This window comes from Molothrus ater, chromosome 7 (assembly GCF_012460135.2).
Source record: "Molothrus ater isolate BHLD 08-10-18 breed brown headed cowbird chromosome 7, BPBGC_Mater_1.1, whole genome shotgun sequence".
Lineage (NCBI taxonomy): Eukaryota > Metazoa > Chordata > Aves > Passeriformes > Icteridae > Molothrus > Molothrus ater.
Window position 1 is genome coordinate 23943538 of NC_050484.2, and position 15897 is coordinate 23959434.

At 37.1% G+C, this 15897-nt stretch overlaps 1 protein-coding gene across 1 annotated transcript in view; it reads right to left on the bottom strand.

The window, feature by feature from the left end:
- Positions 1–203: 203 nt before the first annotated feature.
- XRCC5 (X-ray repair cross complementing 5) overlaps positions 204–15897 on the bottom strand; it is a 49716-nt gene continuing 34022 nt past the window's right edge. Inside the window, exons 17-21 of the mRNA XM_036386997.1 lie at positions 9944–10053; positions 9370–9466; positions 7293–7360; positions 2564–2635; positions 204–1766 (exon numbers count right to left, since the gene is read on the bottom strand). Of these exons, the coding sequence (XP_036242890.1) occupies positions 1752–1766; positions 2564–2635; positions 7293–7360; positions 9370–9466; positions 9944–10053 (362 nt within the window). The 3' untranslated portion in view covers positions 204–1751. The remainder of the gene's footprint in view (positions 1767–2563; positions 2636–7292; positions 7361–9369; positions 9467–9943; positions 10054–15897) is intronic.

Here is a 15897-nt window from a genome sequence, read left to right on the forward strand (position 1 = left end):
AATGTATTAAAAACTACTTTACTGGGGGGTGTTGCAAAGCTTAGAGTTTGTAAAGAACAGGGTAAGTATACTCTGCTTCTGTGGAGGGATTTTGATATTCAATGTTTGCATTGTAGGCCCAGAAAAGGGGCTTTTGATAGTTTCCTATAGGCACTGCATAAGCAGTCACCTGATTTTAGCAAACATGGCTCTGAAGACAAAACTTGACCTTTAAAATATTTTTATTAAACAAAAAAACCCAAATAAAGTGTATAAGAAACCCCCAGCCAGCATACTCCATATATTGGCCTTTAAAACACTGATCAAATAATCCTTATTTACAGTTGAGAAAAATATCTTCTGGTGATACAAAAGCTATAAAGGTCTGCAAAAATCACTTGCTCTCTGCCATCTGCATTTGAGAAATGCTTTCAATTCAGTCAGGATAGGATGTAAGACAGGAGAGAATAGGTTGCTGTGTAAGGAAGTAGGGGCAAAAAGCAATTGCTATTTCCCACACAGGAGCTGTTGGCCAGTATAAAGTGCAAATATTCCACAACATTTTGCAACTAAAGATCATGATTTTCCCTTGTTTTGTGATCTTAATACCATTTTGCACAGTACATTTATACATTTATAATAATGAAGCACCAGCTTTTAAAGGAATGAATCTGGTTCTAAGAGACAAGCATGTATGAAGGTGTCATTACTGTCTCTTCAGCTCTGTAATCAGACTTGAATGTCTCTTTCTAAGCACTATTTGACTCGTTTGGATCGCTCTGTGTAGACATTACTCCATCCTGGTTAACAGTGTTAACTATTATCACTTCTCTATCCCAGCTGTCAGTGTACAGCTTTGAGGGACTCTTCTGCTCTGGGTGAGCAGTTCTCAGCAGTGTATGGAATGGACACAGAACTGATTCATTCTCCTCTCAGCACCAGGAGCATCTACAGTAACTGTACTAGTTACAAGTCTAAAAAAATCAAAAATCCCAGCCCCTGAAACAGGGAAATGTGTCACAGAAAGGGACAGAGACCTTAGGCTGCTGCTGAGCTGACAGGATAGAGAACCTGTAGTGCAGAGAAGACCATAATTACTGATCTGGGGTCAGTGTGGCAAAATCAGCACACCTGGCTCTACTATGTGCTTTAGATTCTGTTGTGTATTTCAAACTATGAACTTGTGAGTCCCTGACCTAGAATTTTTTCCTACCCAGCCTCTGTGGTGGTTTTCATGGTGCTTTGTTGGGTTTTTTTTTGCTCTACCTTGTTTTTTGTTTATTTGAGTTGGTTGGTTTTTTTAAAGCATGAAAATCAGAGAGTTTTTCATTTCTGTAACAATAAACCTATAGGGTTACCTCCACTAAATATTCAGTATTACCTGGTAACCTTGCTGTGACATTTCTGTCTTCCCTCCCAGGCAATGCAACAGGAATTTCAGGCACCAGAGCAGATTCTCATTAAATTTAGTAGTGTTCAGCTAAAAGCAATACAAAGGACAAGCTAACTTCAGTTCTAAAGAAAAGAAAAAAAAAAAAAAGATGCCTTAAAGTTATCATTACTGCCCAAATACTTTTGACAATTTCAATCTTCTGTTCTAGTTTTGAAAGTTGATGCCATTTATACCAGCTGGAAACGTTTCTGGGATTTCTGTTCTCATTTGAGAAAATAAAGATGGATGTACTGTGTTCTCATTAGCATCTTTTTTGGGCCCCATCTCACAGAGACATCTCTTCCAAAACTTCGCTTCTACAGTCACCATATATCACTGGTCACATCATGTCCAGCTGCAAACAGAAGAAACAGATTTGAAAGAAGGAGCACTGAAGTAATTTCTTATATGTGTTTAGTGCTGAGAAAACCAAGCAATATTTGGAAATCCTTATCATGTAACATAAACAGATTGCACAGAATTCAGTGCTAATCTTCTATAAAGTCCAAAAACAAACCGAAAAAATCTCATCTTCACATAATCATCTGTGCAATTTATAGATTTTTAAAAGTACAGTCCAAATGTAGAAATCTGTCTGTTATCGAAGCTTCTTTAAAACCATCTACACCATCAGCTGAAGCCTTGGAGACAGATTTGTAATGAGACAGCCTGTAAAAGATAGCTAAAATATTTATTAAAAAACCTGGTATTCTTGAATTTCAGCAAGCCTATATAGAGAAGTTTAATTCAAAAGATCAAAACATCTTTTTAAAAATGTTTGAGTTTTCAACCCACATAAATAGCAGTTCAAGATCTACAAACCTTTTAAAAAGCTATTATAGTAAATTATACCAATCCACTTTTAAATGAGTGGCTCGCTGGCTCTTTTGAAGCATATTAGAGGACACATTTCACCCCTGTAAACACCTATGTTACTACATCACACAGTATTTGCCACATGAAATTACACAACTGCCTAAGTCTTACAATAGCAAGTAAGTAATTTCATGTGGCTCTTCTGATTCAATTCCTTAGGTGTTTTCTAAGCCAGGCACTCTAATATCCACTGCTTTAAGAAGCACTTGGCTCTCTCATTGCACCTTTCACTTACAGCTTAACTCTAAAGCCACACCCCATCTTTATGGTACTCACCAGATCATCAACATCACCACCTTCATCTGTAGGAGGCAGAGTTTCATTTTTCTGTTCCTTTGGAGCCAAGAACTAAAAAAAAAAAAAAAAAAAAAAGTATGTTAAATTCACAGAATATCTCCTCTGTATATCAAAACAAAGCCATCTGAAATTAAAATTCAGGAAGGAAGTGTTTTCTGGTTTCCACCCTCCAAAACCATATTAAACTACAAAAAACTTCATAAGACTTGCTTTTAAAGGATTTTATGGTGAAGTGTGTAAAAAACCAGGCATAAGGATATGGTTCTTGAGACAACACATGTAGAGGGCTGTAGAGAACCCTGTGATAAGGATGCTGCAAACATTATTCCCTAGACTCAGGGGGAGATAAGAAAGATGCATAGAAATCATTTGAAGTCTACTAAGTCCACAGAAACAACCTCAGGCACAAGAAGTTTTTGAGACATCAGTGGCTGCAGCCTGGGACTATACATTTTCTCTATCCATCCTTTTTTGTCCACTGTCAGATGGGATTCTGGATTAGATGGAAATTTTATCCATTTCAGTTTGACCAGGTTTATGTTCTTCAGAAATATTGTGTGTAGCTACAAAATGCTCAGGGATAACAAAATCCCCGACCCCCAGTGATATGAGTACATACATGAGGGTGACCAATGGCTTCTTTGAGATGTTTCCTACATACAGCATTCTAGTTTTGTGTTGAATTTTTTAGCTTCCCTATTTAATTCAATTAACATTTACCAAATGAACAAAGATATCAATTAAAAAAAACTCCTCCAACATGCAAGATGGTTAGAATGCCAGTCTTAAAAATGGAAAATCATTATGTAAAATTACATTGCCATAGCTGCTGATACAACTCACCATATGCCCTTCTCTTAAAGCATGACATTCATAAACAGAAGAGAAAGGTAAGTTGCTCAGATACTATAAAAACTGAAAACATACAGACAATATCTGGAGTACAACCACTTCCAAAATTATTTCACAGATTTTTCTCTTGGCCTAAAAAAACCCAAAACATTAAAATGGTAGGGAAAAATGGCAATACTTAACTCTTACTTAAAAAAAGCCTCCAGTTGTCTACAAATCCTAGTTACTACCTTTTTATCAAGATCCTTAATAGAAAATATTTTTTTAATCATTATTAAAATGCACCAAGCCCTGCCCCCCAAGAAACCATAAGCATGAAAGCTATCGAGGAAAAGCCACATTCCCAGACTTGGAGTCCTGTCATCCTTAAAGTCAGAAACAACTTCACTATAACTCCAGATGATGAAAGAGAACAGCTAAGCAGAAAATAGCCACATTACACAGGCTATAAATACCTGCTTAGATAACTCTTTTGTGCTCCTAAAAGGGAGCTGCTGTTCAGCTGGGGACTTCAACTGTATCAGAGAGGTTGTGTAAGAGGCCATGGGATCCCTATTAACATAATCAATCTCTGAGACCATACATTTCTAGGGTGAAAAGCTTAAACATTATTTTAATAAATAAAATATTCTGATCCTTCTCTAGAACCCCAGTGACAGCTTTAGGCATGGGGTAAAACTCTGACTTTCTTGTTGCATCCTCTAGGATGAAAAGCAAATACATCATGTTTGGGTAACACCAACGACAGAGGACAGGCGACCTCTGCCTCATTGTCCCAGTGACCAAAGGTCAGACCTTTCCTACATCCTAAGCAGCAACATCCAAGAGAAACATAGAAATCTCACTCCACAGACAACACTCATGTTCTAACATGCTGAGTTTAACTTATCGTAGAGATTCTGTAGCTGAAAAAAAAGAAAGGCAGGGAATGTGACAGAAGGAATTAGAATTTCAGGATGCTGTACGTCTGTTTATCTTTTTTGTTGGAAGAGTTCTTAATCTAGTAGTAATATAAAGCACATACTATGAAACTAAAAGCTAATGACATTTGTCAGCTCTGAAAGGCTTTCTGTGCCAGATCAAATTTCCTTTTTTCACATTTAATTAAGAGTCAATTGGTATTTCTGGAAGTAGCACATTTTTCAAAATTTTTACAATCAGCTTTCTCGTGCTAAATTATGCAAAGGAAGCTAAAAGCTAGAGAAATGTACAATGAAGATTTGCAGTAAATTGAAACCTGAAGTTTCCATCAAATGCTGAACATCCAAAGCTGGGGTTTTTTTTCTGAAAACCTGTTTTACATTTATGCAAAAGCAAATTACATATAATAGCTGTGCTGAAATCCATTATCTTCCCCAAAGCAACCAGAAAAAGCACTTGACATTCCTGCTCTTTTAACCTACCATCCTCATGCTCTAAAAAGAGTATCTCCACTATTACAGGGAAAAAAAAAATTCTCAGTGATAGGAAAATATGCATGCATAACCTACCTCAAGCAAAAAGAAAAAGGAAAGTTTGACCTGTCTAATAAGCAGCCTGGTAAGCCTTCCTTTTTCCTGCAGACAACAACCCTACAAAACCTGTAATCTTACAGACAAAACAGTCTTGAAACTACTAGCAGCTAGTAAACAGCACATAAGAGAAAGGGCTCTTGTGTCACAAAGGACAACACTGACAGACAACCCCATGATCTACAGGCTTGCACATAACCTCTACAGAGGTGAAGAAAACTTGCATCTTATTCTGTTAGGAGATATTTGAAAAAATCCAATATAACACTTAAATGAAGGGTATTGCCTTCGGTACAACAAATAAATGAACCATTTTTGCAATCTGCTGTAGACCTAGGAAAATGCTGGCTTTGTATCACACAGGAAAATTGTGGCAGGGTTTAATTGGACCAAAGAGGACTAGATTTAATACCAGCCCCACAATACCAAGATAAAATACTCTATCCCTGCAGATCTTTCTCCAAGAATACACAGTCTTGCATTTTCTTAATGAAAAAGTCATATGAGCCCTTAACAGCCAATGGGAATTAGGGTTCTGGGTTTGGATTTGGACAGTGTGTGGGAAGATGGTTATCTAGTGAATATCTGGAATTGCCAACTGCTTAGTTAGCAAAGAGATGCAATCCAATTACTCTGGTAGTTAAGGTAACTGCCATCTTGGAGAACTCTGCTGCAAAACTGATTTCATGCAATATCTTGTATTCCTCCAATTTAATGAGAAGATATGGCTATTGTATGACCCTCAATCAATCACAAAATGACCTTCAGTCACAAAATAGTTTCCTGTATTGCAATATATGGTGATTGCAGGATGATGGTAAACAGAAATGTAAATTTGCAGTCAGCCTATAAATGCCTTCTCCAGCTTAGCCTGGCAGCTGTGAATCCAGTCCTTGATACTCTCATTTGTGCTGCATTCCCATGCAGGCACAGTATTTTTTAACCACCACAAGCTCACAGGGAAGACAATGGTATGCTGCAAGGTCCTTGTGGTTAGTAGAGATTTCCTTAAGGAACAGTGGCTATTTCACACAGCATTAGCACATTCTTTGAGCATCAGTGGTAGTTTCAGACTAGAAAGCACAGTTCTCAAGAACAATATTGTCTTAGGAAGTTTCCAAGTAATTTCATAGCACTTGAAGTAGATAAAAAAGGCTGATACTCTTTAAAACCACCACTGGGGGAAAAGTTGCTCTATACTTTTATGTGTAATGATAAATAGCCAGTAGGTCCTTCATGTCTAGAAAAATCATCATACTCTGTCATTTGTATCCTGCACATGTGCTCAGCTTTCTGGACTTCTAGTTTGTTAGCTTTTCATTTCCATGACATTTCTGTGCCTTCTTCACCTTGAGGTAAATTATTACAGATGAAAAAAGCAGTTTCTAAAATACAACCTTTTTCTACTCATTAACTAAATCACAGAGAACCTACTTCTACCCACTTCTGCCTGTTGCTTATGGAAGGCCTGGAAGCTGCAAAAATCAATGTGGCATCTTCTATAAAAGCTACTTCTCTGCAAAATGGTGATTTTAGACACAGTTTCACCTTCAGGGGGGGTCTGTGATACAAGGACCTTTTTCCTAAACTAGCAGCCTGATACAAAAACATCCATCTTATCCTCTCCACACAAATATCATTTTTGACTGCAGCTCTGAATTCTGCTTCCTTCCAAAGAGGAGGCATCATTCTGCCTGTTACAATTCAGTCCTTTGTAACTGGGACATCCTTCACTCATCACTGTAGTTACTAAAATGCTACATATCTGTAGAAATTATACCTGTAAATAGTCCAAAACTGCCATTTCCAAAAGGATCTAATATGGTCACGAATAATACCCCCAGCATTATGTATGATGTCCACCCATCCACAAAAGCTGCATAAAGGGAAAATATTGGTATCACTGCATGTATGGTGAAAATTAGCCACAACAACTTGAATTGCTGGAGTTCACAAAACCTTTTTTAAAAAGTATCATATTTTTGAACTCGTGCTACCAGTGAGAACATATTTCTTTCTGTGAAGTTCAAACAGCGATCTTACATATGTAAATAGCACTCTGCAGTTCCACTACACTGAGTTGCTGAAGTTCCTATTCTTTGTAGAGGATATTTTCAGATCATTTCAATACATGCTACTTTTAAAAGACCAATTACAGTAAAACTTGTACATGCTAAGGTAATTTTGCTCTGAAATGCAGAAGTTTCAATTGTGTGGCAAATGAACATTCTTATTTCTTCACATGGATCTTATTTCATTCAGCTGAAGATTTATCCACATGAGAAACTCTTCAGTTCCACAGCAAGAGCTCTATACAAACAGATGCTTATTAAAAAAAATAATACCTTCTCAGCCTCTTCACCTGTCACCAAACTTCCTTCCGCTTCATCTTTAGTGATCAAAAAAATCCTTTCTGGAAAAAAAACCCAAAAATACTATTAGAAGGCTTCCCAAAAATTCACCTAATGTTAGAAGTGAAAAAAACGTTCCCCATTCCAACTTCTGGATGTGTCATCATCACCAGCAAAAAAAAAGAGTATCACTCAAAGGAAAATGTGACTTGCATAAATGAGTCAACTATGATATAAAATATGATATAAAAATAAATTAATGAGCATATTCATAAGCTTGTGGAAGTATCCATTTAGGAAACTGCTAATATTGTGACAATCAAACTAATGAGACACTGAAATCATAGATCACAGATGAAATGCTGAAAATCTATTAGAAATTGCACTTTTAGTCATTTACAGCATGCTCTTAGGTCCTCAGAAAAAATTAACTCCTAGCATTCAGACACTCATGATGTGATTAGACCAAAGTGCTGGTCCTGCCCCACTTTGCTCCTTGGTTGTGCCAGCAGCACCACCCTGTGTAGTGATGTCCCACCCCTCCAAAAAAAAAAAAAACCTTCCAAAAAATCTCCATTTATTCTGACCCCAATAGTTTTTCCAATCTAGTTCATCACTTGACCATACAAATGCTTGTGCCTGAATAAGCAGCTGTGGATGTGAGAGCAAAGAATAGGAGATTGATAAAAATTTCAGCAGCAGTGTAAGTGTAGAATCACCTTCATGTGCCCACAGAACCACAAGGCAGGGTTTCCTGAACAAAGGAATTTGTCAAACAGCTCTGCCTTTCTTCTGAGCCACTAACGCATTAACTTACATCCACCTTCTTTTGGTGATGGCAGTCACTCATGACAAGACCCAATGCACACCACACTTGGTAGAAAAGAGGGGATGGGTCATGTGGCAAGAATGAGAGAAAACAGAACTTCTCCTCTTGTTAGCAGCAAGTAGAAAGCAATTTCAGCTGCCTACTGAGAGCAGCCAGATTATGCATTAAGTATCAAATTTCATTTCACTATGTTCTCAAAGGAAGATAATCTATGCTGTATAAAAATATCATCTCTCTTTGTATTTGTTGGTTTGTTTGGTTTTTTCCTCAAAAACACACTTCAGTTTGTCAACAACTCTGATTTATATTAACTAAAAATTACTCATGGCTTTGAAAGATCCAAGTTTGCTATTTTCAAAGGTTATTGGTTTCTTTTTCCAAATTTATACAGAGAAGGTCCCCTACAGCACTACTGAATATAATGTTCTTGTCAGTGTTGTCCTGTGCTGTTTTTTTCACATTGCTAAGCAAATTCACATCCTGTAATTCAAAGCTGGACGAAGTAGACATTACAGCATGTCTGGAGTTCATCACTTTGAATGGTACTACACAAAATCACATCACTGCATTTTATAGCATGCATCCTTAAGAGATACAGCTGGGCATTTAACAGATTTCCTTAGCATTGGTTCCAATTAAAAACAAGACTATGATGTAAAAGATTTTTTTTTAGTCCGCTACATTTTCTATTTGTGAAAATGTTCCTTTATTTATCACTTGTGTAGTCTCTGAATGTCTTTTAGAATGGCACTGCCTTGTATCTCCCAGTTTAATCATAGGTAGGTGTCATACTACCACATATTCTGTCCTTCAGGTTACTTAAATACAAAATGATCAGTGACACATTTCAATGCTATCTATGACTTTTTGGAAGCTTAAACTGCAAGAATCTTTTTATAGCTCTACTGCATGAGTTTTTTCCATTTATTCAGAAATTCAGCTGAAATTGTGTCTTCTCCTTACCCCATAATATTTAATTTGTCTCTTCTTCCACAATTAATTTACCATTTCAACAAGACTTGGCAATGCACTATGAATAATGCTGATATAAAACTATTAGTGCAGAAAAGGAAAGGAAGCTGCAACATGAAAGTTTTTTTTTAAATAGGCTGCAGGAATGAAGCATATCAAAATGCTGCACTGGGGTTAGTCTAAGTGCCCCACTGCTAATGAAGTTTTCTTACTTAATGGATAAATGCAATACAGCTGGAAATTGCCTATTTTTTTTCAATGCCATCCTACCTTGTACCATGATCTCCCAGAAATCAGATAAGGCTTTATCTTCCAACTTTGATTTCAGTGCCTGCAGAAAGTCATTAAAGCACTGCACCTTGGACAGCTGAAAAAAATGTAACAGCAACTGTAAGCAAGAACTATTAAAGCAAGCTTAATTCTTCATGAAGTCATTTAACATGGTGAACACAAAAGTCTCTACAGAATTTGGGTTTTATTTCTATTAAAACTCTGAGTTCTAAGGAGTGGTGAGCCACAAAAAGCACCTCTCAGAAAACTAGAAAGACTTGCTTGTAACTAGCTTTGTTGAAGAAGAAAATTGTAGGACTGTACTTTTAACTAGCACAGGCATCAGCTCATAGGCCTTCGGTTTTATGTTTAAATAAAGACAAACAACAGCAAGTAATACCAGAGAGGCTAGTCCCCATTCCAGGAACAATAAAAACCCCCATAAAATGCAACTCTATTTCTAAAATTTGAAACATATTTAAATTCTTTTTGCTGCAGCAATAAATTATCAAGCAAACAGCCCTATCATGCCTTTAATTTGAAAGAGGTAAGAGTATTCATACATTGACATTACCTTCACGGCCTCCTCTCTAAAAGCCCTGATAGAGTCGATCCCTTTCATGTAGTACTGGGAACCTTTGTTTTCCAAGAACTGATCAATGCGGTTTATCAGCTGCTGACTCACTGGAAGACAAGGAGAAATAAACTGATAAACAAACAAAAGAATGCACACTTTCAAGGAAAAAACCCCAACTTTTCCTTTACATCTCTCTTTTTCTACTCCACAGGCACCTAAGTAGTTAATCCTACCCACACTGCCTCAAGCTATGCAAGTTGATAATTGTTATATAAGCTAGTGACAATTTCAGCCTCTCTGGAAAAGCCAGATATACTAGGAAGAACATCAAGCATGTCCAAGGCATACTTTTCCCTGAAAGCCAAGAAAAAAAGCAGCAGCCTAACTTGTTTGATAAAAATTTGGAATCCTAAAGCTTAGGGAGGTTAATGTTCTACAACACAAGCATATCCCCTAAACATCCTTTGCAATCAATGCATATTTCAATGAAAGCATTAAATTTATGAGAAAGGTGTAATAATGTCAAACCAACAGGTGTAGGGTGACTGCAGTTAAAAGACCTTGATGTTATTGACATCAGGGTATGTCGTCTCCTGTACAGGCAGTTTGATAATTTTTCATCAAAGCAAAGAGGTTTATGATTATAGAGATTATAAACTGTGCACGCCTGACAAAAAGTAGCAGAGGTAAACAGTGAGACCTGTACCAACAAATGGGGAACACCAGTGTTACCCTTACTGTTGAGCTCCTAAATGCAGGTAGCTGTAAACCACTGCAAACAGACAAGAGAAAATGTCACCCAAGAGCTCTGCAAATCCCAACTAATTTCTGCTAGATTTCAGTAATTTACTTTCGCTTCGTGTTTACTTACAGTTAAGGAACTGTCCAATTTTACCCTCTGACAAACACCTCAGCCAGGAAAAAAACAAGTGTGAGGAGGATACAACAGTGATCTATAAACTCAGAAGCATTGTAAAAAGAATGAATAGGGAGTTGATGGTGCCCTGCCTCTCTCAAAACAAGAGCCAAGACTTTGGTTAAGAACAAATCATAAACAGGATCTTTTGAAACACACACCAGCAGTTAAATCAGCCTTTGGTAAAGGGTTAAGTTTTAACAAGTGAAAAAATGAACAAATTCTCAGAATCCTTAAAAGAGGATGTCTATCAAGGGAGATTACCGGTGTTGTTGCCACTGAGGAAGAAGATTCAGGAAAGCTTTCTGACCAAAGCAGAAAGCTTTTCAGCATCTGCCTGTCCCTGTTCTTGTACTGTTAAAGACCAGCCAGTGGATTAGCAGAACCTTTCCCCTGATCTATGGCCCTTCCCAGCTCCAGATGTTATGGGATAGACATCACTTCAAGAATCTCAGCTATGGAAGCATCAACAAAGAAAATCACCTGCCAGAGTGGTGGAAGAAACAAGAAGTAAGCACACTATGAAGGAGACATTGTTTAAGTACCATGCTCCTCTCTGCTCTAGCAAGTTTGCATAGCACCAGCTGTTATATAATTTTCTATAAAATGCCTAACTGAACTGAATCTGAAGGACAATATCTCTGCATAGTTTGAAACAAGGCATTTTTGATATTCTTCCACTAGGTTTTGACAGTTTCTAGAAAAGGAGGCAGATAATGGTTCTGCCCAACAGCAGCTACAGCACAAGAAAGTGTGCTAAAGTGCCTACTGTGCCAGAGGTAATCAGCTCACTCTCTATTTATTTCACCAGTAGCTGACAAACTAAATTGAAGTCTAACTACTTAAGCTTCCCAAGTTAAGTCAGTCCATTTTTTTCATGGTTAATGATTTTCTCATTAAATGTTCTAATTTCTTATGAATTGCACTAATAAAAGCAAGTCCTGCTGGTGTTTTCAGTGGTGGTGGTGGTTGTTTTTAAACACTGCCTTCTCATTGATGTGTTAAATTAAAACCTCAGGCACTATAAGGGTGCAATAAAAGTCTTTATTGTCAGAAAGATTCCAGCATACTCTTTGAAATTATCAGACACTCTACTACTTCTTTTGCATTTAAATTTTTTTAAATCCCTTTCCATTTGATTGCCCTGGCAGCCACCAGAAGAAAAGACTTTCTTGCTACTGACTATGAGATGCCTCCTTTTGAAACCTGTTGTAAGGAACCAAAGGAAACCTGCAATCTTTTACCAGGCACTGAGAGTCCATAATATAGGCAGCAAACAGGTTACATAGCAACACTATTTAAAGTCACATTCCTTAACAACCTGAAGTATCTTGGCTAAAAAGTTGGTTCTATCCATTGGGTTTCCCTTAAATGATAGGCCAATGATGGGTGAAACTAAGAGACAAAAATTCCTATGTTCTGATTAGACTACCAAATTATTTCAGGGGGCCAAAAGTAATACTAAAGACTGAAGATAAGGATTATAGCAGGAAATTCTTGAAGTGGTTGCTGTTCCTTTAGACTTCTAATCTGAGAACTTCGTTGATTTCCTGCTGCCTTTTCATTAGTCTGAATCTTTGGGTCTGGATGCAGCAAAAAATAGATGTCCCTGTTTTTGGAGCAAAGCATGTTCTGCATAAAGATGGCTTTTTAACTAAGCTGTGATATGCATTAACTCTGATGTGTCCCAGACAAATCTCAGGCATTGATGTTATGAGTAGTAGGCCCTTGAGTTACAAACTGACAGCCCAATCACCCATTCACAAAAAAGTGCAATTGCAACTTTTTTCTTCTCTCCCAACTTCCCTCACTCCACACACATTTAAGGAAGTGAACAAACAACAGACTTCTACGTTTTGCATTAACTGGAATTTCCAGCACTCCTAATAACCACCACATTCTACAGAACATCCCAAGAAATTTTAATCTCTTCTTCCCTCTTTCTACTGTACCTGACTGGTTAGATAACAAATACAGTTATTAAGGGTTAGAGAACTGCAAGGGGAAAAAAAATCCCAGAATAGAAGATCTTTTATTTCTAGCAGAATTTAATCCCTTCCGCTCTGGCATTCAGATACATTTGCTACTCCAAAATACATTCACTAGTGCTGTCATTTTCTGTGAAATATGCCATGAACAATTATATTCACTTGTTATCTCTGAACAGCTACAGTACAGAAGTGCAGTTATATTTTCATGTTTGTTCAGTTCAGCTCTTGGTCTTGATTACTATACCAATCAGATTACACAATAATAGTAGCCAAAATTGTTTATTATTACAGTCCAAGCTTGATTTCTTGGGCATTCCCCCCCCAAAAAAAAAAATTCAGGTTAAAAAAAATTTCTTCCCTTATACAAAAGGCTCCTGTTGTTAATATTCTGATTTACACGCTGCCGGTGGTAATGATTTGTATTCACGGACAGTGCTTAAAGTGTGATTCACTGACAAATCAGTTAAATCACCTGATAATTCATTTTAAAATACTGCTCTGTACCATCTTTCTAGAACTGAAAAGAAGAAAGAAATTCTGAACTGAAAACTGTACTAATTTTTAAGGACCTCCTTCATCTTTAAGCCAAGAAATAAGAATTTTAAGACCAAGAGCTGTTGGCTGTTGAACTAATCCAGTACCCTATGAGGTGCTGTTCAGTTTTGAAATGGTGTCTCTAAATGTCCTCTGAGTATGAGTCAGAATGATTGAGGCTGGATGTCTGAAGGCCATATGACCCAAATCCCTGCTAAAAACAGGGTGCACGGTGGAACAGGTGCCTCAGTGCTCCGCAGACTTGAGTTCCGTGTGGCTCCAAAGAGGGAGAGTCTCCAATTCTCATGGGCCCTTTTTCTATGTGAGCCCCATCATTGTGATCTTTATTATCTTTTTCTCCATAACATCTAATTCAAATTCTGTTTGTTGCAACTCAGAGCTTTGACTCTCACCCAATCACTATGCTCTTCAAAGACAAACCTGGCTTCATCTTCTCTGTGAAGCAGATATACAGAAAACTTCAAAGTGATTCTATATACTCAAGTATTTGGTTTGCAAAAGCCTTTCTAATGACTGAATCATTTTCATCAAACCAGTCATTGCATTTGGCCTGCCTAGCAGTAGAGCATGAATAATCTCTGAAATATACAAAAACATTCTGTAAGATAAAAATGCAGACAAACTGCAAAAACATGCCAACAAAGAATTAAATGAAGTATTAGCTTTTTAAAAAACTATCTTAGCTCCAGAAAGGTAATTAACTATACTTATCTCTACAGAAAATCTTGCAATGAAATATCATCCTTTTTCACATTCAGTTACTGATTCTTTCAGCTATGTTTTTCTAGAAATGCCTAGGAAAAAATATTAACTAATTTACTATAAATATAGAAATGAGAGCTTAGTGCAATTTGTCTCTGGACATGCAGATTTCTCTCCCAGCTGAAAAATAAGTAAATAAAAAAAAACTTTTTCAACATCATGTTCTCAGACAGGAGTACTCTAAGATGCAATGAAATGTGGCCTATAAACTCACACAGAAAATTTACAAATCAAAGAAAATACTGTGCATGTGTCAATACCTTTTTCTACTCCCCTGATTCTATCTTATACAGAAGCCTATGAAAATATAACAGAACACATCAGACATGATCTGCTCTCCAGAGATGCAGACACGGATGGAAACCTCCAAACAGGAGGATGAACTGGCAGTACATGGCTACTCCTTTGGCATTACAAAGACAGCAAGCACTGACTGCATTTTCTGAAGCCTTCTCTAAAGCCACAGCAATGAGAAACTCATTGTACACACTTGGGAGCAATAATTAGATTCTACTCAGGTAAACTAATCTATTTTATGTGCAGTCATTGACAAAAACGTCAGAAGCTGTTATCAGGGGACATCTCTTTGTGATGACTCTACACTTGTGACTTGCTCAAAATAAGACCTGCATAACATGACATCTCTCTGGCCATGAATGCAAATAAGAAAGGATGTCTAGAGGGGAACACAATTCTAGTTACATGAGCATCAGCATTAACCAGTAAGCTGAAACCATCAAACAAATCTCACCAATCTCACTTAAGCAGCTCCCTACTAATAAAGGACACAGTTTTCAGGTAAATCCAAAGTTGATTATTGTTTCAGTAATTGAGCTGCCAGTCCAGAAAACCTATCTCTAAGACCCTTACCAATCTGAAAATCTTTGATTTTCTGCAGATATTATTTAGGCATTAGTGGCAAAGATGTCACACAGCATCAGACATGGACTAGCTTCCACTTAAGACTTCTGCTATGAAAGGTGCAAACCCTGATTAATGCATCCCAGCGAGGGCACTGCAGGAAATATACTGGTACCTATTTTTAGTGATAAATATACCATCAGGACTTCCTACAAGCTGTTTCAGAAGAAAAAGAAAAATAATCACCTTGCCATCCTCTGGTACTGCTACCTTTATAATTTTGGTGTGGGTGTGCCATTAACCTGCAGCTGAATTAAAAAGCAACTGTAGCGTCACTATTTAAAGTACAACTCTTCCTACTGCTACAACTTCTCTATCTACTAAAAAACAACCCACCTCAAATCAAACAGTTGAAAGGTCTTTCTCCTCCCAATGAAAGGACTGCTGTTATTTTAAAAGGTGAATGTAAGCCCTATTCAGTTAGGAAGACTGTAGCAGATATTTTTTAATACAAGAAAGAAAAACAGAATGCAACTTAGCAGTTCTCCTGTCTGCATCCTGACACATAAAATGCTACCCTTTTTACAAATAAGTATTTGAATCCCACAGATTATCCTTTTCTGCAAAGAAATTTTATGTCTTATGTTCTAGCAGAGGGAAAAAAATTCATCATTAAATGACAAAATTATACCAAAAAAACCCTTAGAACCACTGAATAGTTTTAAGGCAGAATTTACTATTTACATAACCAAAGTGCAATATAGCAAGCCATTAAAAACATGCCTGCAATGTTCAATTTGTTAAGCCACCTAAAAGGCTCTGAAGCACAAAAAGGATTACCCAAAAGAAAAAGATAATATGCAAAG